General features: G+C 43.6%; 1 protein-coding gene across 3 annotated transcripts; it reads left to right on the top strand.

Annotated features, from left to right (window-relative positions):
- The first annotated feature begins 91 nt into the window (after positions 1 to 91).
- BRAT1 (BRCA1 associated ATM activator 1) lies at positions 92 to 25,086 on the top strand. Of its 3 annotated transcripts, none has more exons than XM_030211296.1 (13): positions 92 to 261; positions 1,173 to 1,327; positions 4,829 to 4,973; positions 5,072 to 5,444; positions 6,255 to 6,374; positions 9,803 to 9,894; positions 10,873 to 10,988; positions 15,023 to 15,209; positions 16,744 to 16,817; positions 17,032 to 17,134; positions 19,358 to 19,456; positions 19,896 to 20,074; positions 22,832 to 25,086. In XM_030211296.1, the coding sequence occupies exons 1-13, from the start codon at positions 135 to 137 to the stop codon at positions 23,555 to 23,557; spliced, it is 2,496 nt and encodes an 831-aa protein (XP_030067156.1). In that variant the 5' UTR covers positions 92 to 134; the 3' UTR covers positions 23,558 to 25,086. The 3 variants fall into 3 exon arrangements, with proteins under 3 accessions (XP_030067156.1, XP_030067155.1, XP_030067154.1); XM_030211295.1 differs by having other exon boundaries at positions 19,860 to 20,074; XM_030211294.1 differs by having other exon boundaries at positions 92 to 300; positions 19,860 to 20,074.
- The last annotated feature ends 319 nt before the right edge of the window (positions 25,087 to 25,405 follow it).

Here is a 25,405-nt window from a genome sequence, read left to right as displayed (position 1 = left end):
GCGGTTTTTGGGCGGGGAAAATTGTTTCCATCTGGTGGCAAGCCGTGTTACTGGCTGCGCGGGCGTGACGTGAAGGCGACGGAGGCGGAGCCAGTTAGGCCGCGGCGCGGCCCAAGGCCCATCCTCCGTCATCAATGGATAGCGAGTGCCAGCAGCTTCTGCCCTCGGTGTGTGCGGTCCTGGCCGACCCCCGGCAGCCGGTCTCCGACGACACTTGCCTGGAGAAGTTGCTGGACTGGTTCCGAGGCATCACGGAGACGGGTAGCCTGGCCGAGAACCGCCTTAAACCTTCCCAAGGAGGTTGGATGAAACCGACTTGGACCTTCCCCTCCCCCTCCCCAAGTCGAAAACATTCTGGCTCTGGGGCAAATGGTTATTAACAGAGGCAGTAAAGTGACCACTACCAGGTCTCCCTTGAGGGCCCTTTTATCTTTATATTTATTTATTTGTTGCATTTATATCCCACATTTCCCCACCTATTTGCAGGCTCAGTGTGGCTTACATAATTTTGTTATTATATGGTCATTCCAGGCAATCAGGTACAGTTATTAGTAAGGTGTAGAGATTTACTACTACTATAATTTCCCCACTGCTACATTCCATAGTTTCTATGACCCGAATGATGTTTTGACTTGACTTTGTCTTCCCATAACTCTTCACAATGTAACCCGTAATCGTACTGTAACAAATTGTATTTCCATCATTCACAATGTCTTGTAAGCCACACTGAGCCCGCAAATAGGTGGGAAAATGTGGGATACAAATGCAATAAATAAAAATCACTTCTATAGCGCTACCAGTCGTACGCAGCGCTTTACAATTGAACATGAAGAAAGACAGTCCCTGCTCAAAAAGAGCTTACAATCTAACTCAGGACAAACAGGCAGGGTCAATAAGGATAAGGGAAGGACAGACAGAAGGACACAAGGATAAGATAAAAGTGACAAGTCAGGAGTCGAAAGCAGCATCAAACAGGTAGGCCAGATTTAGTAAGGGAAGAAAGACGGAAGTGATTAGGGGATAAGTATAGAAGGTGGACTTTCATAATTGGGTGGGTTGGTGAAGTGGATTAGTGGGGAAATGCGGGGAGAGGCCGCAGTAAAGTGGGTCCAACGTAGAGCGGTGACGTTAGTTCATCATCTGGCTCCTAACGAGATTTCTTGTGTTCCTAGATTCTGGCGCGTCGGTGCTACAGGAAAACCCGTGTCTGGTCGACCTTATCCTGCAGGGGCTGACGCTGGAAGAGCCCAATCCCAGCCTCCTGGGCTTCATCCTTCGCCTAGCAGGGCTGTTTGCAGCCTCTGAAAGGGGCTTCCAGCGGCTCTCGGTAAGCAGAGCGAGGGGAGACTTTGGAAGCGTAACCTGGGGGAGCAGCATGCACATGTCCCTCCCCACCAAAATCCACTGAGGTTTGTAGGGTCCCCTGTCCAGGAAGCTCAGCATATGAAATTGAATGCCTCTCTTCAATTAAAAAGTAAAATCATGCATATAGCTACAAGTAGGTGTCATTGTCATAAGTACCCTCTAAATGCTAACAAGTGAACAGGAAGGTGCCCAACTTTTATTTATTTTAATAAAGACACGGGCTCATTTACAAAAGTGTGCTTAATGTGTTATAATGTGCTAAGCCCAGTTTTAAAGCAACACCTTTTGGGGACGTTCCCTAGACTTATTGCTGGTGTTGATGTAACCATTAGGGTGTGTGGTACTTGCAGGATGTTAATTCAGGGCTACATACTGACTCCTATTTATATTATTATTATTTGTTACATTTGTATCCCACATTTTCCCACCTTTTTGCAAGCTCAATGTGGCTTACATGTGACCGTTAACGGCGTTAGCTGATCCCAGTCTGAACAAATACATAGTATGAATGAATACAAAGTGATATTGTGGTAGAATGAGGTACATGTATGGTAGGTACAACTGGGGGGAAAGAAGAGTCAGGTAATGTCCATTATGGTCTTTGGTTACATCGTATCGCAAGTGTCCAGGCATTTTTATGTTGGGTCGGTGGGGTATGCTCTTCTGAACAGGTCTGTGTTTAGTGCTTTCCAGAAATTTAGGTGGTCGAGCGTGGTTTTTACTGCTTTTGGTAAAATGGTTGCATAGATGGATTTGTATTTGAGTCCTTTGCTGCTTGGGTAGTGGAAGTTTAGGTATGATCATGCTGATTTTGTGGTGTTTCTGGTTGGCAGGTCGATAAGGTCTGTCATGTATCCCAGTGCCTCGCCGTAGATAATTTTATGGACAGTTGTGCAGTTGTGCACTAAGTGCTCCTGTGTTAACTATGTCTTAGCTAGTTAATGTGTGCTAAGTGGGAATGCAGTAGCTGGCTAATGCTACCACGCTACCTATGCCTCACTCCCTCAAAAAATTCAGAAAAATACAGTAAGCCATGGTTTAATGTGCAATATTGCACAACCCCTTAATGCATTTGTGCGTTAGCATGTTACGGCATGCTAACCACATAGTAAGGGGTCCTTTTACTAAGCCACGGCAAAAAGTGGCCTGCGGTAGTATGGGCACGTGTTTTGGATGTGCAGTGGGCCATTTTTTACTGCAACTGGGAAAAAGGGCATTTTTTAAAATAGGCCAGGAAATGGGCATACGCTGAAATTAAAATTAGCACTTGCCTATTTACAGCCTGAGCCCTTACTGCCACCTGTTGACCTAGCGGAAAGGGCTCATGCGCTACCTGCGCAGTAATGTTCCAACTGCTGATTACCACTGGGAACGCCACCCCGTGGTAGAAAATTATTTTGTACCACAGGATTTGGTGCGCGCCAAACTCAATTACAACCCGTTAGCCCTCTCAAGCCTTAGTAAAAGGACCCCTCAGTGCTTAATGACCGTTAGGAAAAAGGACCATAGGTGCCTATGGGGCTCATTTTCAAAGCACTTAGACTTACAAAGCTACATAGTAACCTGTGGAACTTTTTAAGAATAAGTGCTTTGAAAATACGCCTCCATGTGACTTAAAATACTAGCACAAATCCATCAGCAACAGCACCTAGATTAAAGGCGGAGACATTACTCCTGCTTAAAAGCAGCTGTAAAAGTCTCTCTGTAAATCACAACTGTGCCCACATTTCACCTCTTTACACATCTACTGTAAACTATATGCTGGCTTGTACCGTACATAACATACTTTTTTGGTATGACCTAATTTTAAAATAGCCCTTTTATGTTTGTAAAGCAGTTTTATGGGCAAAAATGGTTTACAGTCTTATCTCTTCAATGGGAGAAAGCATCCTCTCCCAAGCAGAATAATGCAGGAATCAATCTAAAACCTGTGGTCTTTTTTTTTTTACTATGGAGTTTCTCATTTCTGCATTTGTAAAAAAAAAAAAAAAAAACTTGCTAAGAATTTTTACATTTTTTTATATTTCAGATTCGGATAAAACAAAATTCTACCTAAGGTATCATAACTTAAAATAGTTGTAACCAAGCATACAAGCAAATTCTAATACAACTATTGCTATTTATAAATCTTTATTTCATTATTACAAATTCTTATTATTGTTCATTATTTATTTATTCATTAAAGTGATTGTGCTTTTGGAAGAACTTGAAAAACTTTTAAGCACTGGATTTGTGAATTATTATATCGAATACATTACCAGTTGATAAGGTTTACCACTGTTGGACTTAATCGGCAAATTTGGAAAGAAAAAAATATATATGTGTACTATGGTATTTGAATAGTTTAAAAAAATGTGATGATATAATGTATAAGTTGTGTATGTATGGATGAAGAATGAATGGTTATTTTTGTGGGTTTTAATAAATAATGAACAATAATAAGAATTTGTAATAATATGTAATAATGAAATAAAGATTTATAAATAGCAATAGTTGTATTAGAATTTGCTTGATTCGGATAAAATATATATATATATCTGTGTGTATATAAAAAAATTTTCAAATGCACCTTCTAGATGTAAGAATATTGACATTGCTTCAGGTTTTTTTAATTCTACAATCCAGTTTGCAAGAAATATCTGCAAATTTCAGAGATGCATAGCCTTTTAATGAGCTTATTTCTTAGCTCTTCACTCGATTAAATTTCTGAGTGACATTTAACCAGACTACCACAAGCTATTTTGCAATCCAAAAGAGAGCACAGTTCAGAAGTATGTTTCTTTCTTTTACCATCTTGTTTCTTCTTATGGAGTGACCTGGATTGACCACTGTTGGAAGCAGAATACTGGGCTTGATGGACATTCGGTCTGTCCCAGTATGGCAGTGCCTATGTTCTTATGTAACGGTTCCTCAAAAAATGTACACCTTGGTGTCTCGTTTGTAAGAATAAGTATATGTATAACAGTGGCATAGCCAGACAGCTGATTTAGGGAGGGCCTGAACCCAAAGTGGATGGGCCAGAAATTTCATCACCTCTCCCACCACTTCCCCAGCACCCTCTAAAACTGAAAATAGAAATACCTGAGCTGATGGGGATCCCCAAGCCTTGCCAAATGAAGACCTCTTCCTGGCTGTAACACATGCAACCTGGGCAGCCAGTGGCAGTGCTCTGGAGCTGCTGCCATCACCAGCCCCAGTGCATGCTCAGTTTCACATGTTTGGAGGGGGGGGCAGCAGCTTAGGGACACTCCCATCAGCTGCCCAGGTTGCAAGTGTTTTAGCAGAAAGAAAGGCTTTGATTGGCAAGGCTTGGGGAACCTTGCCAGCCACACTAAGCACCAATTTTTGGTGGGGCCCGGACCACCAGTGGCTATTCCACTAATTATAAATCACATCTACAATTGAGACTGAAGATCAGGTACAGTAAGCATTTTCTTTCCTCATGGACTGTATTTTGGTTTAGGAGGGAGAACTGCTGCTTAGCCTCTTTGGACAGAACCTTTCTACCAGCAGATTATGGGAAGATGCCACAGTTCGAAGTGGCTGGATCCAGGGTGTACACAGCATGGTACAGCATGTATCTGCTGTCCAGTTCCTGTATGATTGTGGTAAGTTGCTTTCTTATTGCCTGAGCTGCTGAAGGAACTATTATATAAAAATGAGGATATCTCTTATATTACCTTTCTTTTTCTAATTGACTTTGTAGGATCTATGAATTTAATCTTAACTCTACAGAAGGACACCAGCCTGTTCATTGCGTCTTCTGCCAATGAACTCATAGTGCACATTCTGGGCTTCTCTATCTTGTCTGCTATACAGCAACCTCTCAGCACATCAGGCTCTAATTGGCCAGCATCTGCCCAGCTGATTGTAGCTCATCTGAATAGATCTCTGAGGTCCAGTGTTCCTTCTCAAGTGGCCCAGTCTTTGAAAGCACTGATAACGGTGTTTAGAGGTTGCCATGATACTTGGACTGGAGTACTCTGGTCCAGCTTCGTTCAACCAGTAGAATCTCTTCTGAAGCAGGAGCCTGTCTGTGAAGCATCCTTGCTGGTGGAACTCTTTCTCAGTATGGCCAGGTAAGGACACCTAAGCAAGTTTTTTTTAAAAAGCTGGAGCTTAAAATAACAACAATGAAAGCATCCTAGCCAAAGTTATAGAACTCCTTGGAATAAGGAATCCTTATTAATGGTTTGAGACGTAATAAAGATGATAGACTCTGGTGATTGTCATGAATTATGCCAGATCTTATTGTAAATTTCCAGTTTTCTGAAGATCCCAGCTAGACTTCCAGATAATTTTATCCGAACGTGGTCTTCTGGCACTATAAGATTATAAGAAAGTGTGTTAAAACATTTTTTGGCTTCCAGCTTAACTAGAACAAGCCCAGCCATTGCTGGGCCATCATTTGCCAAGGTACAGACTTCAGCTCCTCTGGAATCCAGAACATCTACACCCTGAAATTAGCCAGTAGATGTTGGCAAGTCAAGAACTGAGCCTTCTTCCCTCATTGCCTTTGAAGTGTCCTCTGGGGGCAGAAGCTGGCTTGGAAATCAAATCTGGAGCCACTGAGATGGCCTGTAAATTTTTTTTTAGTGAGAGCACTACAATACCACAAAGGGCATGACCTGCTACCTTATAAAATTCTGACTTCTAGATTTTGATATCAAAGATCGTTATTATGTGGAAATGATTCATATAAAGAATGATAAGACTAATTGCATTCAAAAATCTTTCAGCATTTCTGACAAGCCTCATTGGAAACATACTGTTGCTTATAGATTTTCATGAACACCCAGTAACACATGTAATACTTGAAGCCAAAATGTTGACCCCTTTTGGACTTTCCGCTGTGATTGGTATTAACTTTTGTTTTTGTTCTTTTCTAGGTCACCTATTTTCAGCCATCATGAAAGCGAGCTTTGGGGTTTACTGATAAATGCCATGCAGCGATTAGATCCACTGCAAGCCAGCTCCTTATCACTAGGGATTCTGAAGCTGCGCAACTGGTATAAATTTGTATTTATATAATTTAGCCGTTTAATGATTAGCTGCATAGCAGACTAAACGGGTCCCCTCCCAAAAGTTATTGTAGATAAAGTGCTAGTAAAATCAGTGCAGGAACTCACAATGTACCACTGCAAAAGCCTAAGCTTCAGGGCAGGGGGAAGAGGTTAAAAAAAGTGAACCCAGGCCAGTCGTCCTGTATATGGCTCCTGGTTTCATTTTGTGCTAAAAATCTTAGTCATGATAAGAAAATCATAATACCAGAACTCAGTACTAAGTAATTAACAACACAGAGACATAACCATGGGGAGACCTGGGCTCCTCCCCGTCCAAACCACACAATCGTAGTATGTCAGGCAGAACTCATGAGCAGCAAGCTGGTAGTGCACACATATGTGGAAGGCCCCATGCTTCCTTTTCCCATAGCTACGGAATCTAGTCTGTAGTGCCTTACCGTGCACTTAAAAACGGATTTCATAAGTAAAACAGTCTGCAACAGCTGTCATGCATCATGGGTGACACTTCATAATATTTTGGTGCTCATTTTCAAAGCACATAGACTTACAAAGTTACGTATGGTACCATGGAACTTTAACTTTGTAAGTCTGCGTGCTTTGAAAGAAATCCGTTTTTAAGAGCATGTGAAGGCAGTACGGACTAGATTCTGTAGCTAATTTAATCTGTAGCTGTTCTGTAAATGACGCTTTGAGATGGGCGCCGTTTATAGTATAGCACATAGCGCCGGGATCCGCACCCAATCTTGGGTGCAAGGATTTACACAACTGAAACCCGGTGTAAATCCTTGCGCATAAATTAGGTGCAGATGTCCCAAATTTAATAATACTGCATGCTTCTGTAGTGAATGCCCCTGACCCACCTATGCTTCTCCCATGGCCACACCCCATTTTCACTTGCACACTAACACACGCATCTTTATAAAACAGCGCTTAGCAAGATGTGCACGTAAATCCAAATTGTTGCCAATTAACGCCAATAATTAGCACCCAATTGGTGCTAATTGGCTTGTTAATCAAATTGTACGTGCAATTTGGGCACACAAATTTCGAGCACCATATATATAATCCAGGCATATTTATCAATAACCCTTAGATTCTATATAGTGTGCCTAGAGATCCGTGCCAAAATTGGCGTGGATTCTATAACAACGCACACAACTTAATTGGCTTAAGTTTACCAGCGTTGATAACAGCTCTTAACAAGCAATAATGAGCACTAATTGGCACTGACTAGAATTTACGTGCTCAACTCGCTAAGCGTATTCTGTAACGAAGTGCGCCAAACCTCTAACATGCTCAGTCAAAAGGGCATAGTTGTGGGTGGGGAAATGGGCATTCTGAAATTTATGCGTGGAGTTATAGAATATGGCCTAGTATGCCTAAATCTATGCGCCCGGTTTTATGCCACATTTTCATTGGTGTAAATGGATGCGCGTAGTTTTAAGCACCTAACAACTAAGTGTATTCTATAATCAACGCCAACTATAGAATTCGCTTAGCATGATTTCAGCACCATATATAGAATCTCTTCCTAAATGTGTAACTGGTATGACTCAGAACTGCATGCATCCTACCCTCCTTCTCCTCCATGTTAACCTTGAGCCCCTCCAAACAAAAAAAATCAGTTCTGGCTATGCCAATGTACTGTTTATAGCGTAGCCTGGTTAAGTGAACTGCCATACTGATAATGCGTATGCTTGTCTCGCTGGCTGTCCTGAGTTGATTTCTCTCAACTTCTGACCTACAGGCAAAAGTGTATAGTCATACCGGTTGTTTTTAGCAGAGGTGTTCAGTGCAAGCATGATCTGGAAATAGCACATTTTCAGCAACTCTCCTGCCAAAAGTGCATGACTTACCCTATATCCCTTTTCAGAATGGGTTTTTTGCAGTGCAGGAAGAGTTAGCTGATAGCAGAATTCTTTCTTTTCAAGGTTACTTGTTTATATGTCTCTTTGATTAGGTTTTCTGTCTGTATGAATTTTAGGGAGTGAGTGGGTGATATGCTCAGTTTGATTAGGTTTGGAGAAATTTTATTAATGATGGGTTTTATATTACCGATTTTGAAAGTGTTAAGTTTATATGTTTTTACTGCTTGAGTGTTATCATTGATGATGGCTTATTTGTAGCGATGAGCATCTTGGTGATGTTGGCAAATAATATATTTCAAGATAAATAAAATATCTCATCCTTGAATCAAAATTTTCTCCCGTGTGTTCTCACTTGATCTGTTTGCTAACTTCTGTTTAATTTTGGGATGGAACAAATCTTATGTGTAAAATGGGCATGTACTGGATACATCATGTTAGGATTTTTATATATAATTTTTAATGTTCAAATAATTTCTATTATGAGATTATAGTCTAAATAATTGGGGGCAACTAAGGCAAGGGAGAGGTGGAAAAAAATATATATATATATATAAATTTTTTTTTTATTATTGTGAACACTTATCCCACAAAATCCCACTGAGGCAGGCTCCATGTGGCTTACAACAGTCAAGGAAAAGAATAACATACCGTGTTTCCCCGAAAATAAGACCTACTCCGAAAATAAGGCCTACCGGAGTTTTGCTACAAATTTGTATTATAAGGCCTCCCCCGAAAGTAAGACCTACCTGAAGCAGTGCCGCCGAGAGCCGGACAAAGGCTACCGCCGCCCCCCCCCCCCCCCCTCTCCACCGCTCCCGGAACTACCAGTACCTGAAACGCCTCCTTTCACCTTCCTTCGCAAGTTCGGAGCAAGCAGCAGCAGGGCAGGCCACTCCTTCCTTCCGTGTTCCGCCCTTGCCTGACGTAACGTAACGTCAGGCGAAGGCGAGGCACAGAACGAAGGAGAGGTCTGCCCTGCTGCTGCTTGCTCCGAACTTGCGAAGGAAGGTGAAAGGAGGCATTTCAGGTTGGGAGCGACGGAGGGCGGGTGGAGGGGGGCCCCGGCGACCTCGGTTGGGGGGGCGACCTTGGGTGGGGGTGGCGACCCCGATGTTTCCCCGAAAAAAAATAAGACCTCCCCTGAAAATAAGACCTAGCGGGTCTTGGGGAGGGAAAATTAATATAAGACAGTGTCTTATATTCGGGGAAACACGGTAGTAATTCTAGAACAACAGAGAATAAGGCAGTAGAGGGGAAGGGAGGGAAACAATAGGATAAAGGGATGAGGGATTGCAGGAGGTCAAGCAGCAGAGGCGTATGATCGATCACATAGGTAGGTCTTTAGAAAGAAAAGTAAGTTCAAACTGCTTTTATCAACATTAATTAGAGGTTTTTTTTTGCCACATGGGACAATAGAGTTAACATTGTCCATAATGTCAAGTAATTTCACCTCAACACAAGTAAACTATAAAGTTCGGCAGTCTTCTTGCTGTTTGTTATTAGATTCTCAGTTCACTTTTTTCTAGCTAAAAGTTATGCATTTAGTCCACAGGTGGTGAGTATCCCAGCCCTTCGTGTGTTGCTTCAGCCAATGGACTGTATTCTGAGAGCTACCACAGACCATCCAGATCAGCCAGGTACAGTATGAGAGAAGAAGAGGAAAATGGAAAGCTTGGTAAGGGAGCTGAGGAGAGACATGCGTAAGGAGAGACATACGTAAGTAGTGTGTGAGGAAAGAGCTGTTATAGGATATTAAAATCATGGGATGGGGTGGTGAAGAGATGATTGTGGGGAGGGGGGGGGGGTGAAAAAGTGAAAGGAAGAACCTCATTCTGAACGTTGGAGAGCACTATTACTACTACTACTATTTAGCATTTCTATAGCGCTACAAGGCGTACGCAGCGCTGCACAAACATAGAAGAAAGACAGTCCCTGCTCAAAGAGCTTACAATCTAATAGACAAAAAATAAAGTAAGCAAATCAATTAATGTGTACAGGAAGGAGGAGAGGAGGGTAGGTGGAGGCGAGTGGTTACAAGTGGTTACGAGTCAAAAGCAATGTTAAAGAGGTGGGCTTTCAGTCTAGATTTAAAGGTGGCCAAGGATGGGTCAAGACGTAGGGGCTCAGGAAGTTTATTCCAGGCGTAGGGTGCAGCGAGACAGAAGGCGCGAAGTCTGGAGTTGGCAGTAGTGGAGAAGGGAACAGATAAGGATTTATCCATGGAACGGAGTGCAGGGGAAGGGGTGTAGGGAAGGACGAGTGTGGAGAGATACTGGGGAGCAGCAGAGTGAGTACGTTTATAGGTTAGTAGAAGAAGTTTGAACAGGATACGAAAACGGATAGGGAGCCAGTGAAGAGTCTTGAGGAGAGGGGTAGTATGAGTAAAGCGACCCTGGCGGAAGACGAGACGGGCAGCAGAGTTTTGAACCGATTGGAGAGCAGCTGGTAATATATGCACAAGGAAGTGGGGTCCTGGGGTATCCTATAGAGGAGGGGATCTTAGCCCTTATTGGTTTTGTGAGAGACTAAAGAAAGTATTGCATTTGCAGTATTTTAAGCATTTTTTATAATGCTGTGCCAAACCCTTTATCTTATTTTTCTTTTTCTCCATCTAGGCATGCTTGAGCTTGTTTCTGATTCCAAAGCTGTTGAAACTCTTCTTTCCATCAAGTCCTCTTGTATTGGCTTGTTGTGCCAAACTCTGGCCCACCTTGAAGCGCTTCAGTGCCTGGTAATACATAGAAGATTGGGAAGAAGTGGCATTGTGGAACTGCATGCCCACAGGTTCTTCCAGGGTAGTTTCAATTGCCACTTGGTTATTGAATGGGGACTCCTAGAGATAGTGACCTCCCTTTGTTGAATTTGGATCTGTAAAACTGAATCCTCAGTGTTAGCATTGTCAAACATAACTTGCCAGTTAATGCACTTCAGCGGCAAACTACTACTACTACTTAACATTTCTAGAGCGCTACTAGGGTTACGAAGCGCTGTACAGTTTAACAAAAAGGACAGTCCCTGCTCAAAAGAGCTTACAATCTAATGGGCGAAGTGTCAAGTGGGGGCAGTCTAGATTTCCTGAATAGAGGTATGGTGGTTAGGTGCCGAAAGCGACATTGAAGAGGTGGGCTTTGAGCAAGGCTTTGAAGATGGGCAGGGAGGGGGCCTGGCGAATGGACTCAGGGAGTTTATTCCAGGCATGGGGTGAGGCGAGGCAGAAGGGGCGGAGCCTGGAGTTGGCGGTGGTGGTGAGGGTACTGAAAGGAGGGATTTGTCTTGAGAGCGGAGGTTACGGGTAGGGACGTAAGGGGAGATGAGGGTAGAGAGGTAGGGAGGGGCTTCAGATCGAGTGCATTTGTAGCTTAATAGGAGAAGCTTGAACTGTGTGCGGTACCTGATTGGAAGCCAGTGAAGTGACTTGAGAGGGGTGATATGAGTATATCGGTCCAGGCGGAAGATAAGACGTGCAGCAGAGTTCTGTACGGACTGAAGGGGGGATAGATGGCAAAGTGGGAGGCCAGTGAGGAGTAGGTTGCAGTAGTCAAGGTGAGAGGTAATGAGAGAGTGGATGAGAGTTCGGGTGGTGTGCTCAGAGAGGAAAGGGCGAATTTTGCTAATGTTATAGAGGAAGAAGCGACAGGTCTTGGCAATCTGCTGGATATGCGCAGAGAAGGAGAGGGAGGAGTTGAAGATGACTCCGAGGTTGCGGGCAGATGAGATGGGAACGATGAGGGTGTTATCAACTGAGATAGAGAGTGAAGGGAGAGGAGAAGTGGGTTTGGGAGGGAAGACAATAAGCTCGGTCTTGGCCACGTTCAGTTTCAAGTGGCGGTTGGACATCCAGGCAGCAATGTCGGATAAGCAGGCCGATACTTTGGTCTGGGTTTCTGCAGTGATGTGTGGTGTGGAGAGATAAAGCTGGGTGTCATCAGCATAAAGATGATATTGGAAACCATGAGAGGAGATTAGGGAGCCCAGGGAAGAGGTGCAAACAATCATACATTCCCAAATATGTGATGACCACTTCCTATTTTTGCGGTATGTAGTAGATTTCCTAGGCAGAACATTCCTAGCTGTGTGTAGCTTCACTGGGGTATTCGTTAAAGTAAGGTAATCTGACGTTAACATGGGTCACACTAATTTTATTTTGTGAAGTGTCACCTATGATACATGACAACTGTTGCAGACTGTTTACTTAGAAATCCGTTTTTAAGTGCATTTGAAGGCATTATGGACTAGATTCTGTAAATGGTGCACATTTATTTATTTAAAAAAATTTATAGAACGCACTTATCACAGCTCAAGGTGAGGAACAAATTAACATACAAAATTGTTGCAATAAAAACTAGTTAATGCATATTAAAGTTATGCAACCGAGGTTAACGTTAGTGCAGGTTACTACATTTTAATAAATGTATTCAATAAACAGTCTATTGACATTCCTGACCAATAACAGGAATATTTCCAACCTGGTCTCTAGAAACTGCACAGTTATTCACACTGATTAAAATAAAGGTAGATATTCAAGTTATTTTCTGATAATTAGTGGGGGGGGGGGGGGGAAGAAACTCATGGTAAAACAAATATATCTGTATCTGTTTGATTTTCTCTGTTAGTGTTGGTTTGTGAACAGATTAAGAGAAAATGTTGTGATGACTTCAGGCATTCGCCCTGTGATAGTGATTTAAGAGCAGTACCAAAATCGCATTGATGTGAATCCGCCAATAGAAAAGATATTGAAGAAAAGCATTCTCAACGTTTTAAAAATAACTGAATTCTTAAGAAATAAACAAGTTTCTACAACCGGCAGCATTGAATATTCTTATCCACTCAGTAGTGATCAGCCAGTTGGATTATTTATTTTTGTTACATTTGTACCCTGCGCTTTCCCACTCATGGTAGGCTCAATGCGGCTTACATGGGGCAATGGAGGGTTAAGTGACTTGCCCAGAGTCACAAGGAGCTGCCTGTGCCTGAAGTGGGAATCGAACTCAGTTCCTCAGTTCCCCAGGACCAAAGTCCACCACCCTAACCACTAGGCCACTCCTCCACTGTTGCTACTATTTGAGATTCTACATGGAATGTTGCTATTCCACTAGAAGTCAGCCCTTGCAGATCATCAATGTGGCTGCGCAGGCTTCTGCTTCTGTGAGTCTGACGTCCTGCACGTACGTGCAGGACGTCAGACTCACAGAAACAGAAGCCTTCTACATGGAATGTTGCTAGTGGAATAGCAACATTCCATGTAGAATCTCCAATAGTAGCAACATTCCATGTAGAATCTCCAATAGTATCTATTTTATTTTTGTTACATTTGTACCCTGTGCTTTCCCACTCATGGCAGGCTCAATGCGGCTTACATGGGGCAATGGAGGGTTAAGTGACTTGCCCAGAGTCACAAGGAGCTGCCTGTGCCTGAGGTGGGAATCAAACTCAGTTCCTCAGGAACAAAGTCCACCACCCTAACCACTAGGCCACTCCTCCACTGTTGCTACTATTTGAGATTCTACATGGAATGTTGCTATTCCACTAGCAACATTCCATGCAGAAGTCGGCCCTTGCAGGTCACCAATGTGGCCACGCAGGCTTCTGCTTCTGTGAGTCTGACGTCCTGCACATACGTGCAGGACGTCAGACTCACAGAAACAGAAGCCTGTGCAGCCTTCTACATGGAATGTTGCTACTGGAATAGCAACATTCCATGTAGAATCGCCAATAGTAGCAACATTCCATGTAGAATCGCCAATAGTTGCAACATTCCACGTAGAATCGCCAATAGTTGCAACATTCCACGTAGAATCGCCAATAGTTGCAACATTCCATGTAGAATCGCCAATAGTAGCAACATTCCACGTAGAATTGCCAATAGTATCTATTTTATTTTTGTTACATTTGTACCCCACACTTTCCCACTCATGGCAGGCTCAATGCGGCTTACATGGGGCAATGGAGCGTTAAGTGACTTGCCCAGAGTCACAAGGAGCTGCCTGTGCCTGAAGTGGGAATCGAACTCAGTTCCTCACTATAACTCACTATATAAGGGTATCAGGGATCAAAGATCTTCAATGACTACAGATATGGCCATTTGCATCATTAATAAAATTAGCAAATACGATCACATTACATCTCATGTGAAAAAAGCCCATTGGCTACCTATTTTACATAGAATAATGTATAAATTGCTTCTTGTTTTCAAAACACAGACCTCAGGAGAATCTCCTTACCTCTCCCGTCACTTTATCCACTATCTTCCTTCCTGCACTCTTAGGTCTTTTACTCAGAACAGGCTAATTGTACACAGCTACAAAGAAATAATCCATGAACATACTAGAGCGACTGTTTTCTCAGTACAAGACCACTACTATGGCATTCACTGCCCACCCACCTACAATTACTAACATCCCTTTCCCTGTTTAAAACTAATTTAAAAACTTTCCTGTTTAACAACACATTGACTCAGCCACCCAATACATTTTTTTAAACAGATCCTGTCAACAATCCCTGAAAAACACTGGTGCTTCCCTTCTGTATGTTCCTATCTTTCCTATCTCCGTTTTAGTTCCACCCCCCCCCCCCCCCCCCCCCCCTTCCAACACTGTTTTGTCTTACGTGGTTCACTATTTCTGATCTGTTCTATTATTAGATTGTAAGCCGCCTAGATGGTGCGTCCATATGGCAGGGTAGAAAATACTAATAAACTTGAAACTTAGATGTATTTGATATTTAATCTGGCAGCTTCTGACACTCTCCATGATCTTTCTTTTTCAGGACTTTTTCCCATTAGAGTTGCCCCATGAACCTTTATTACACTGCATATTGACAATATTGGAATTCTGCATTGGCCTATCAAACCCATCTTCTTCCTTGGGAAACAGGATCAGCAGATTCTTGGTTGGCTCTCTTCGAGTTCAGCGGTTGTCACTAGATGTCCTTGGAGCTGTTTCTCATTGGACAAGTAAGCAAAAGTAAATTATATTTCCTTATCATCCAGACAGAGTAGTCCAGATATGTGGACTATACCACCTTGCCAGCAGATGGAGACAAAGGCCTATATTTTTACTGTGATATCATCATGGCACAACTAGATAGAAAAAAAAAACAGGGAAGCTGTTTCTAGCAGAAGGTGAACACATGCTGGAGTGGTGTAGCAGGATTCTGAGGAATTTCTCCCAGGTGAAAAAGGTCTGAGGGCTTCTTTCCCCTGGTTGAGGAGTGGGGGAGCAGGGGATAGCATCATCAGTAGGGATTGTCTTGTACCTACTTCCCTGGACTACTGATCACTCTGTGAAGGGTAGTATTGCCATCCATTACAGGACTGGGATCTCTTCCCTCCCCTTGTACCACCAGTATTTATGCCTTACCTCCTCTAGAGTTTGTTAGAATTGGCTGATAAAGCTATATAGAGGAAAAAGAGGCAGCATTACAGCCAGGCTGATTCTGGCTAGTGCAGTAGTGTACCAAGGGTGGGGCAGTGGGGGTGGTCCGCCCCAGGTGCAGGCAGCAAGGGGGGTACATGGAACAGTTGTGCGGCTGTCGGCTTCGCCGGTCCCCTGCCCCCTCTGACTGACTTCCTATTCTGGGGCCTGGCGGAGCCAACAGCTGCGCTACTGCTCCATGCACCCCCTTGCTAGGAGGAAAGGTGGTAGGGATGATGCGGTTTTTTTTGGGGGGGGGGGGGCGCAGCGGTGACCCGCCCCGAGTGGCAAGCAAGCTAGGTATGCTACTGGGCTAGTGGCAGCTGTCCTTTGGGAAATGATTTGGGGAAGCTATAAAAATCTCAGGTATGATGGAGCAGTGGGGGAAGAGCTGGCGATGTGGGTGAAGTGGCAACCATTTGCACAGCCTATCCCTGGGGTCGGTAGCATGAAATCTTGCCACATCTTGGAATTCTGACAAATACTTGTGGTCTAGCTTGGCCTCTGTTGGAAGCAGGATATTGAGCTAGATGGACCTTTGGTCTTACCCAGCATGGCAATTCTTATGTGTTAGGATGGGGGCTTTTCTCCCTAGAGGGCAGGATACGATAAGGGCTTTGCACTCAATTCATTGAAGGTGCAAGTGATGGTTTTATTGTGTTTCAGAGGTTGTTTGGGAGCAGTGGCTCAGTGGCCTCTAATGTCAATGTCATTCTTTCCTTAGAGGAGTTAAGCATATATACCTTAATCAATCTCATGCATATTCATTCTGTAAATCTTGAAAACCCAACTGAGTGGTGGCCCTCAAGGACAGTGATTGCCCACCCCTGCTGTAATGGCACGGAGGCCTGTGTGTTTTCTCTGTGTGCCCTAATTATACAATTACCCGCTTTCTAATTAGTTATATTATTTACCTTATTCCAAAACAGCCATCCAAGGTAATTCTTTTTGGAAGTCATACCATACAGAACTTTTAGCTGCTCATGAAAAATTTCTTATTTGTACAGTTCAGGATACAAAATAAAATTGTTAGCAAAATCAGCAAAGGAATATTTTCTCTTCGTTGTATTTCAGTCAGCAGTGTATCTTTGGGAAAGATATTTGATGTTCTTCTTGTCTACCTCAAGAGCCCAGATACCAAACCTACAGTAAGTGTTTATTACCACTGTATAACCTATCCATCCATGATAGCCTGTAATACACACGAGTTCAGTTCTGTTCTTGTACCCAGATGTCTGTCTCCACAAAGCAATACCAGCTGATGTGGCTGACAGGTTGATCTCACATTGCTGCAGTTGTAAAAACCTGTGGAGGGCAATACGTGGTCAAGTTTCTGAAATCAGTCTCTCTGTGCTGTTCCAGATTCTGAAGAAGTCCTTTCAGGCCACACTTAAATGGCTTCTGAGCTGCTCCAAGCTGACAAACCTCAAGGACATGTCACATACTAGGAACAAGTTTCTGAGAGGTAATGAGGGCTCTGCAGGGATCCTAGAAACAACAGAGGTTGTGTGTGTGGGGGGGGGGGGGGGGTAGTCTGTGTGTTTTTATTGAAAATTTTATATAATACAAAAGCACAAATACATATAAAGCCGAGTCAGTATCGAGAATAAAGTAGGTATACATATAACAAAGAGCAATACGCTTCAAACTTGAAGCATAAAATGACAACATATGAGCAGATTTAAAAAGAGAGACATAGCATTTCGATGCAACAGAAACATTCGAATATTTGGATAAATCGTTACCTAGCTTATGCCATTTGGTGGAGAAACAAATTTTAAAGAGATGGTAAGTTGGAGTTATCTTTCCAGTGTTGAATAATTAGTTTTAATGCTATTGAGATGAGAAAGTCAAATAAAGCTGCTTCGTCATCAGAGAGAGAATAAGATACTTCAAGAGATTTCCAAATAATGTGTTTAAAAGATAAGGATTCTGTGAACTCTAGAATTTCTTGAACTTTCAGCCAAGTAAGGGTTTAGTTTGTGTTACATCTTCTTTTAAACTTCTGTTAATAGACACTTGTACACTAATGGACCTAAATGTAGAACCAACAGTCTTCTGATCTAAAGGTGTGAATTCTATCATTCAGTCAGAAGGAAAGCACTCCAGCTGGGTTAAGTTGGAAAACTATCACTATTTCGCTTCAGCTGTAGCTGAGGTCTACCATTAAAGGTGTTGTCTTATTAGCCCTTGTTTTAAGGTTTTGTCCAAACTCTTACAGCAAACCATCACGTCATTTTGAGTGAATTAGTAAATGAATTAGTGGCCAATTCAAATCTGGATCTTGGGCAAGTCACTTAACCCTCCATTGCCTCAGGTACAAACTTAGATTGTGAGCCCTCCTGGGACAGTGAAATATCCAGAGTACGTGAATGTAACTCACCTTGAGCTACTACTGAAAAAGGTGTGAGCAAAATCTAAATAAATAAATGAGAAACTAGTCTCACTGCATTAATAATCCAGGTTTACTAATACAAACCATCAGACACCATCGTACCATGGGGTGATGGTGTCCGAGGACCTTAAAGCAAAAAAACAAAACAAAAAACAGTGTGACAAAGCAGTGGCCGTAGCCAGAAGGATGCTAGGCTGCATGGAGAGAGGAGTAACCAGCAGAAGAAATGAGGTGCTGATGCCCCTGTACAAGTCGCTGGTGAGGCCCCACCTGGAGTTTTGTGTTCTGTTTTGGAAGACGCATCTTGTTAAGGATGTAAAAAGACTAGAACAGTCCAGAGGAAGGTGACAAAAATGGTATGGGGTTTACGCCGAAAGACAAATGAGAAGAAACTAGAAGACCTGAATATGTATAACCTAGAGGAGAGGAGGGACAGGGGAAATATGGTACTGACATTTAAATACTTGAAAGGTATTAATATAGGAACAGGTCTCTTCCAGAAAAGGGGAAATGATAAAATTAGAGGCCATGAACTGAGGTTGCAGGGTGGTAGACTTATGGGCATATTTTCAAAGCACTTAGCCTTCCAAAGTTCCATAGAAACCTATGGAACTTTGGAAGGCTAAGTGCTTTGAAAATATGCCTGCATGTAGTAATTTCAGGAAATTCTTTTTCACGGAGAGGGTAGTCAGTTGATGCCTGGAATGCCCTCCCGAGGGATGTGGTAGAGACAAAAACAATGACAGAATTCCAAAAAGCGCGGGATGGACACAGAAGAACTCTATTTAGAAAATAAATGGTATAAAACAAAAATAAAAAGCTTAGGATAGGCTGGAAAGGGCTTCAATGGCAACTTCAGTAACTGGAACCGAGGACAGTGCCAGGTAGACTTTTACACTTGGGTCCTGCAGACGCCAAGACGTATTTGGATAGGCTGGAGTGGAATGGGCTTTGACGGCAACTCCAGTAGGTAGAACATAAGGACAGAGTCAGGCGGACTTCTACGGTATATGTCCCAGAAACACCAAAAAGAGACTCGTGATAAAGTATATAATATATCACATCCATTGTTGATTTAATCATGAATTGATAATGAAATGTGACTGTTGGGCAGACTGGATGGACCGTTCAGATCTTTATCTGCTGTTACTATGGAACGGAATGAAGATTTTGCAGAAAATTCTTTGATTGAAGCTATGATAATTTTAAGAACCAAGTTATTGATTTGACTGTGAGATGTGTTTTGGACTCACCTGTGTGATGAATCCAGATGTGGCTTGTTCCTATTTACAGATCTACTTCCACTGCTGCAGAAGCGTTTTTCTAGCCCTTGTTGGGAGGTGCGAGACTCTACCTTAGAATTCCTTGCTCACCTAGTGGACTGCTGCCCAGGTAGGGGGCCTCTATAGAGATTTCAGTTTTGTTTGTGGGGATGGGAGGGGAAGGGAAGGGCATAGTTATTATTTTGCGTTTATAATATTGCTTTTCTTATCTACTGAGAACAAGATTCAGATTGATGGGATGGAAATGCTTTTAAAAAAATAATTAAAAAGCTGTTATAATCTCAATGCTTATATGAGTGCTCAGAAAGGTAGGGAACAGCAAGGATTTATGCAGCCTGGCCTATAATACACAGAAAGCTTTTAGTGCATTTTCCTAATATTATAAAAACTACACATAAAACAGAAAATATGTGTATATATAGATATTGTGCAAAATCCTAACTTGTTTACAATTGAGTTTAGTCAAGATCCTCTAACATACAGCAGTTGTCTTAACTTCGTTGTTCTTGAAGGCATGGTTTACCACCGAACTGCACATAGTTTTACAGATCAGGATGAACTGAGGCAGATTCTTCAGTCCTCAGCAGTGACTAAGCCTGTGTGGGATCTTCTGAAAGACTCTGAGAGCTACGTTCGAGCCAGTGCTGTAATCACCCTGGGCCGGCTGGCTGTCATCGGCAGCCTTAACCAGACTTTACCTGGACCAGCGAGAACAAATAATCAACAGGTAGTCATTGGTTTCCTAATCTGTTTTAAAATATTAGAAGCGAGTGTCCTGATAATACCCGGGGTTTTCTCATCCCGGTATATACAAAGTAGGAGGAAAAAACATATTGAGTCGGGCTCCAAACCAGCAAATTCTATGTGTGAATTTTGTTTAGAAACCTATTTTGCAATTTTGTGAATTATTGCGTAGCTTTAGGAGAAAGGCATTGGGCTACTTTGTATTGAAGAGGCAGGAGCGGACTGACCATTTGGGCAACTAGTAATCTAGTGGCCTCAGCCGGGGGGGGGGGGAGAGAACATGTTCTTTCCTGCCCAACCCACTGGGCTGGTGCTGTTTCCCCCCGCCCGGCACCACCGTCTTTTAAAAATGGTAGCTGAGACTCCCTGCGGAAGTCTCACAAGACTGTCGAGACCTGCGAGACTACCGCGGGAAGTCTCGGCCACCATTTTGAAAACACAGCAGTGCCAGTAGGTGGGGGATTAGCGGTAGTGCAGCGAGCAGGAAAGAACCCCTCCCCCCCCCCCCCCCCGGGCAGAGGCCACCAGACAATCAGGACCCCTCAGGTAGGACTGGGGAGGGGAGGGGCTCAGACCACCCTCATTCCGCCTCTGTGAAGAAAGTAGGTTTGTGTGTCTAGGAATCTAATATAATAAAACGCACCGTGAACGTTCTGAAGCCTGAAGCTTGAAGCCGGAAGTCTGAAGCCTTGAAGCCTGAAGCCTTGAAGAACGTTCTGAAGCCGGAAGCTTGAAGCCGGAAGTCTGAAGCCTTGAAGCCTGAAGCCTTGAAGCCTTGAAGCCATCTGACGTCACTCCCAGGCTGAGGCTGAAGGGTTCGGGGATTCGTGGTGTGAAGCCTTCAAGCCAGCCAGCCGTCTCTGCCCCGCCCTCGCGACAAAACAAACAAATCCGGAAGCGAAACGTCAGGGAAGGAGGCGGCGCTCCCGACGTCTAGCCTTCCCTTCGCTGTGTTCCGCCTTCAAAACAAGGCGGAACACAGCGAAGGGAAAGCTAGACGTCGGGAGCGGCGCCTCCTTCCCTGACGCTTCGCTGCACGAACCGCCACGGAGGTAAAGTTAAAAAGAATTAAAAAAAAAAAAAAAAGGGATGCATGGATGCGAAGGGGGGGGGGGGCATGGATGCGAGGGGGGGGGGGGGGGAAGAAGAGGGCGGGCCAGGCTGGGACATGGGAGAGAGCGTAGCATGGATGCGAGGGGGGGGGGGTCATGGAAGGGCGAGAGGGGACTTGCTGGAAAAGGATGAATGGAGGCGGCAGGGGACAGAGGAGCATGGATTACAGAGCAGGCCTCAGGCAGAGAGGGGAAATGCTGGATAGGGAAAAATGGAGGGGCCAGGTGACAGATGAGCATGGATGGGCATGGATTGGAAGGGCAGGACTCAGGGAGAGGGGAATTGCTGGATAGGGATGAATGGAGGGGACAGATGGGCATGGATGGATATGGATTACAGAGCAGGCCTCAGGCAGAGAGGGGAAATGCTGGATAGGGAAAAATGGAGGGGCCAGGTGACAGATGAGCATGGATGGCCATGGATTGGAAGGGCAGGACTCAGGGAGAGGGGAATTGCTGGATAGGGATGAATGGAGGGGACAGATGGGCATGGATGGATATGGATTGCAGGACAGGCCTCAGGCAGAGAGGGGAAATGCTGGATAGGGAAAAATGGAGGGGCCAGTTGACAGAGGAGCATGGATGGGCATGGATTGGAAGGGCAGGACTCAGGGAGAGGGGAATTGCTGCATAGGGATGAATGGAGGGGACAGATGGGCATGGATGGATATGGATTGCAGGACAGGCCTCAGGCAGAGAGGGGAAATGCTGGATAGGGAAAAATGGAGGGGCCAGGTGACAGAGGAGCATGGATGGGCATGGATTGGAAGGGCAGGACTCAGGGAGAGGGGAATTGCTGCATAGGGATGAATGGAGGGGACAGATGGGCATGGATGGATATGGATTGCAGGGCAGGCCTCAAGCAGAGAGGGGAAATGCTGGATAGGGATGAATGGAGGGGGCAGGTGACAGACAAACATGGATGGCCATGGATTGGGAGGGCAGGGCTCACGGACAGAGGGGAATTGCTGGAAAAGGATGAATGGAGGGGGCAGGGGACAGATGGCCATGGATTGGGAGGGCACGGCTCACACTCTCTCTCTCATATACAATGTCTTTCTCACTCTCACACACTCTGTCTCACACTGTATCACATTCACTCTCTATGTGCCACACAGTCACTCACACACTCGCTTGGTCTCATACACTCACTCAAACAGAGAATCTGTGTCTCACACACACTCTCTCTCTCGCCCACACACACACACTCTCACTCACACTGTGTCTCACATACACACTTGCACACACTCTCATTCTCACACACACACTCTCTCACAAACACACTCACACCCAGACTCACGCTCTCTCTCACACAATCACACTTTCACTCCGACTCTCAAACAGTCACTCTCACATACACTCTCCCAAACATACACACTCCGAGGAAAACCTTGCTAGCGCCCGTTTCATTTGTGTCAGAAACGGGCCTTTTTTACTAGTTTATAATAAAAGCAGAAGATTTGGAAATAAATTGGGTCATGACCTAAAGGAGGCAGAGAACTTGACTAATCAATGTATTTCTACTCTGAAAACCAATATTTCAGCCTTCAGGGCTTGCCTTTTCCATGTTTAAGTAGTAGTTTATAGAGGTCTCTGTGAACTTAATTTCTTTCTTTTTTTCTTATCAGAATGTAATCTCCAAGTTGCTGGAAATCCTGGGTGAGGACACAGAGAGCTTTCCAAGAAGGGCTGTGATCAGAGTGGTTACAGACTGGTTTAGAGAAGGTCACTTGGAGCTGCTGGGAGATCTGGATCAGTTGATCTCCAGAGTGTTTGAACTGGCAAACTGCGACTTGGATTGGGAAGTCAAGCTTCATGGGTTGGAACTGGCTGAAATTTTTATTAGTAGAACAGCTGGAAATTCTAATTTAAGTTTGTGTCCTTATGCTGTAGTTTTGTCTTCAACTCCTGAATCTTCCCTTCTTGAAAAGTCACTACAGAAGTTCTGCCAAGTGAAACTTTTTGAGTTCTTGTTGAGTGCTCTCTGTGACTGTGATAGGCCTGTGGCCCAGAAGTCCTGTGATATCTTAATATCTCTAAAAAGAACGCTCTGTGTAAAAGAAGTTTTGATTAAGGGACCTGTAGCACAGAAGTCACAAAGGACTGACTGGTTAGAGGAGAGTCTGAGGAGTTGGAGATCTTGCTGCAAAGATCAACCAGACCAGGACTGTACAGCAGGTCCTCAGCAGAAGCCAGAGTGGGCCCTTGGCATTTTAGAGGCAGTGGACTTGGATGGCCTACAGGTGGCTCTAGACAAAAGCAGCGACCACATGGAAAAGAGTCCTCGCTCTCTTTTGCAAGATATCCTGGCCACTGCGGGAACTTTGGCTGAGAACGGAGTTGACTGCTATTAACCTTAGAATGGTCCCACTTCTGTGTAAAGGAAACTTGTGAGGTTTAATAGCAGGAGAAGATGGCTGGAAAGCAGTGCAATGAGGTTTAGGATCTGGTATCTTGAATTAAATCTTTTGGGATTAGCAGTAACCTCATCAGCACCCCAGCCTTGGTTTTTAGAACTCAACAGAAGTTGGCATTCTGCTTGTATAACAGCTAGTCAGATTACTGTTAAAGAATGGGTACAAATAAACAGTGAAAGTGGAGAGAAGGAAGGCTAATGTAGTTCTGACCAAAAGATTTAGCATAAAAAAATATATATTGTAATCTATTTTCTTACCTATGTAAAATCCAGAAAAAAAGAATCCATGACCCCTTTGTGTTTTTATATTAACATTACTTTTGGATAAGTGGAATATTATCTACATTAAATAGCTTGATTGACATAATCACAAAGATCATCATGGCCAAAAGCTTTCTTCCATACTGAATCTTAAACTGCTCTGTTCTGTGTAGACGAGTCCTGCTGTAGGAGTTAGTTTACTTTCCCTGAAAACGTTGTAGTCATAAACCCTTATTATCAAAGTGCAACGTAGGCTGGAGACTAACAGCTTGTCTTAGGTCATCAATGTTTCCTTCTGTTCACAGTAATCTCATCTCCTTTTCACCCTCTGTTTATTTTCTTTTTTGAAAATACAAAACAAAAGAGAATTCAAAATAAGTCAAAGTACATGGTGCCAAGAATCAGATTAACGGTGGTGTGAGACGGACAAGCTTAATGAACTGTGATTGACGAGGAATCCCCAAGAGGTTATCACGTGTGCGCTGCTGATCAGTGAAAGAAATGGTCACACCTTAATTCAGTGCAGCTGAGTGAGACCTTATGTAGAACTACGCCGCGCAACATCCACAATCGAGTTCTGTAATAGTTCTTAAAAAGTCTTGACAGTTATTTCTTGCCCACTTGTAAAGACTCTAGCGGGAAATTATCAATGTAGGCCTACTGTTAAGTCGGATTATTTTCGCACAGGGTCCCATTTTATGCAATGAAGGCCCTGTGCTAAATTAGCATGACTTGCGGTAAAATAGCCCAACTCAACAGTAGCCCACTTTGATAACACCCTCACCCCCCCCCCAGTTTCATATCTCCTATAACCGGTCACTATTCCTATAGACATTACCCAGCAAACAGGTGAATAAAATCAGAATGGAGACCGAATTCATTTTATAGTCTTAAAGAGAGTGGATCCATGTAACTCATTATGTACCAATCTTTTGCTAAGCTTAGTGGCATCTTCCCAGTGATTGAGAGTTTCCAGAAACGTATTCTCGTAAAAAAAAAAGGGTTCTGAAGGGAATTGTCTATCTGAATATCTCAAAATGTCTTTCCAGGGTGTGAAGGACATAATGCCTAGTATGGATGAACCCAAAAAAACAGGAAGGCAATCGGTCCACAAGAGCAAACAGGTGAATAAAATCAGAATATAGACCAAAATGATCCAGAGTCTGGAGCAGTAAACATATGCCATCTTTGAAGTGTTTGTGTATATGTGTATGTATATATATATATATATATATATATCCTATATAATAAAACGCACCTCCAACGTTCTGAAGCTGACTGCATGGCTGAGACATTCCTGCTCTCTGTATCCATCTCCTGAATTGACATCACGTACTTCTGGGTTCATCACAAGCAGAAGTGACCAACCACACGAGGTTTCTCGGCTTCAGAATGTTGGAGATGCATTCTATTAAATAGGATTGGTCAGTTCCTTGAAGCATAGCCAGAGCTCAGCATCCTGCACAGTAATGCTCAGACACCAGAGAGAGAGAGGGAGGGAGGGGGGCCTGACACCAGAGAGGGG

Source organism: Microcaecilia unicolor, chromosome 8, assembly GCF_901765095.1.
Source record: "Microcaecilia unicolor chromosome 8, aMicUni1.1, whole genome shotgun sequence".
NCBI classification, from domain to species: domain Eukaryota; kingdom Metazoa; phylum Chordata; class Amphibia; order Gymnophiona; family Siphonopidae; genus Microcaecilia; species Microcaecilia unicolor.
Note: the sequence above shows the minus strand (reverse complement) of the source record. Positions and strands in the feature narration are given on the sequence as shown.